Here is a 1,429-nt window from a genome sequence, read left to right on the forward strand (position 1 = left end):
GGAAAGAGGTGGCATGGCCAGCCCGCGGGCGAGCCCTTCCCCGCGGGACCGCAGCCTGCCCGCCCGGGAAGGGGGAAGAAAGCCCGAAGGTATTTGGTCACTAGCATCATGAGTTCCCGTTCGTTCTCAGCCCATCACAAACAGAGGAGGTCTGCAAGGCCGCGGATAGAGAAGTGCGTGATTTCGGCAGGGCAGCAAGCGGAGGCGTTAGAGGTTGTCGTACATGCGTAACGTCTTCTCCAGCTGCTGGCTGACGCGCTGGTAGAAGACGATCTGCTGCTTTAAGTAGGACTGCATCATCCTCTTGAAGTCGGCCACGCGCCGCTCGTGGAAGTGGTTCATCTCGGCTTGCAGGGCGAAGCCCACCACGCGGCAGCGCTTGCGGATCCCGTCTGCCTCCTCCTGGTCCATCCGGCCCTCGTCGCTCATCCGCTGGCTCTCCTTCACCTTCGCGAAGGCGCCTGGCGAGGCAGGGGGAAGGGGGAGAAGCTGAGGGATCTGTGGGTCCCTCCATCCCCCTTCCCCTGGCACAGGCGTCCCCGGGCAGCACCGTTGGGTCCCATCGTCCTCCGTCCCGGGGCACCAGCCTGGCCCCACGGCCGGAGGTGCAGTGCTGCCCCACGTTAATAAGGGAGGGATCTGCGCGCTCCCGGGCTGTCATCTCCCTGTGCCCATCAATCCCCATCCCTCTCCTCCAGGCAGGGAAAGACCAGGAGCCTTTTCCCTCTGGACTCTGACCTCCCCAAGTCCTTTTCCGCCCCATCCCTGGGCAGTCAGCCTCATATTTAGAGGGAGGTTTGGGGGTCTGGGCTGCTGGAGGGGTGCAACTCAAAGCTCGGGCTGCGAAGCTAACGTGGGGCAGCCAAGCGTCCCGGCCGAGCCTGCCCTGCAAATGTTCGACGTCACCCCACGGATGGGGGTCAGAGCAGCCCTGGGAGACCCGAGACCGGGAGGCGGTGAATCGGGGTGCGGGGTGCACTGCCAGCTGGAGCTCGGCTGGGAAAGCATCTCCCTCTCCCAGAGGCGGCTGATGCTCTGACACCAGTTTTTCCCCCTCCTTCCACTTATTTTTACAGCTCGGTTTCGAAAGAATCCTGCCTGGCTCCAGCCCTGCATTCCTCCCTCCTCATTAGCACAGAGGCTGTTTGCCTGAAAACAGGATCTGGCCCGCAGCTCGCCGGGCTTTTTTCCCTTCTCCCTGACCCTTGCCGGGAGCGCCGGACCCGGGGTTATGGTGCTCCCGCTGCGCCAGCCCCGCTCTCAGCGGAGAGGAGGAGGAGGAAGAAGCAAAGGTTGGAGGCCAAATCCTGCCTTCCGCTCTGCCCACGCGGCCTCGCTTCCGGACGGGATCCAGCCCCTCTTCGCCCGCCGCTGTAAACAACGCGGGGAGGGAAAGGCAAGGAAGCGGCCCGGGCTGGATCGCCTCCCC

The 1,429-nt window shown here is 64.1% G+C and overlaps 1 protein-coding gene across 1 annotated transcript in view; it reads right to left on the bottom strand.

Moving 5' to 3' along the window:
* Positions 1-35: 35 nt before the first annotated feature.
* Positions 36-1,429, bottom strand: part of SNX33 (sorting nexin 33) — a 4,688-nt gene continuing 3,294 nt past the window's right edge. The window contains exon 3 of the mRNA XM_009330115.1: positions 36-461. Within this exon, the coding sequence (XP_009328390.1) occupies positions 208-461 (254 nt within the window). The 3' untranslated portion in view covers positions 36-207. The remainder of the gene's footprint in view (positions 462-1,429) is intronic.

The sequence above is a fragment of the Pygoscelis adeliae genome, unplaced genomic scaffold, assembly GCF_000699105.1.
Source record: "Pygoscelis adeliae isolate BGI_AS28 unplaced genomic scaffold, ASM69910v1 Scaffold298, whole genome shotgun sequence".
Lineage (NCBI taxonomy): Eukaryota > Metazoa > Chordata > Aves > Sphenisciformes > Spheniscidae > Pygoscelis > Pygoscelis adeliae.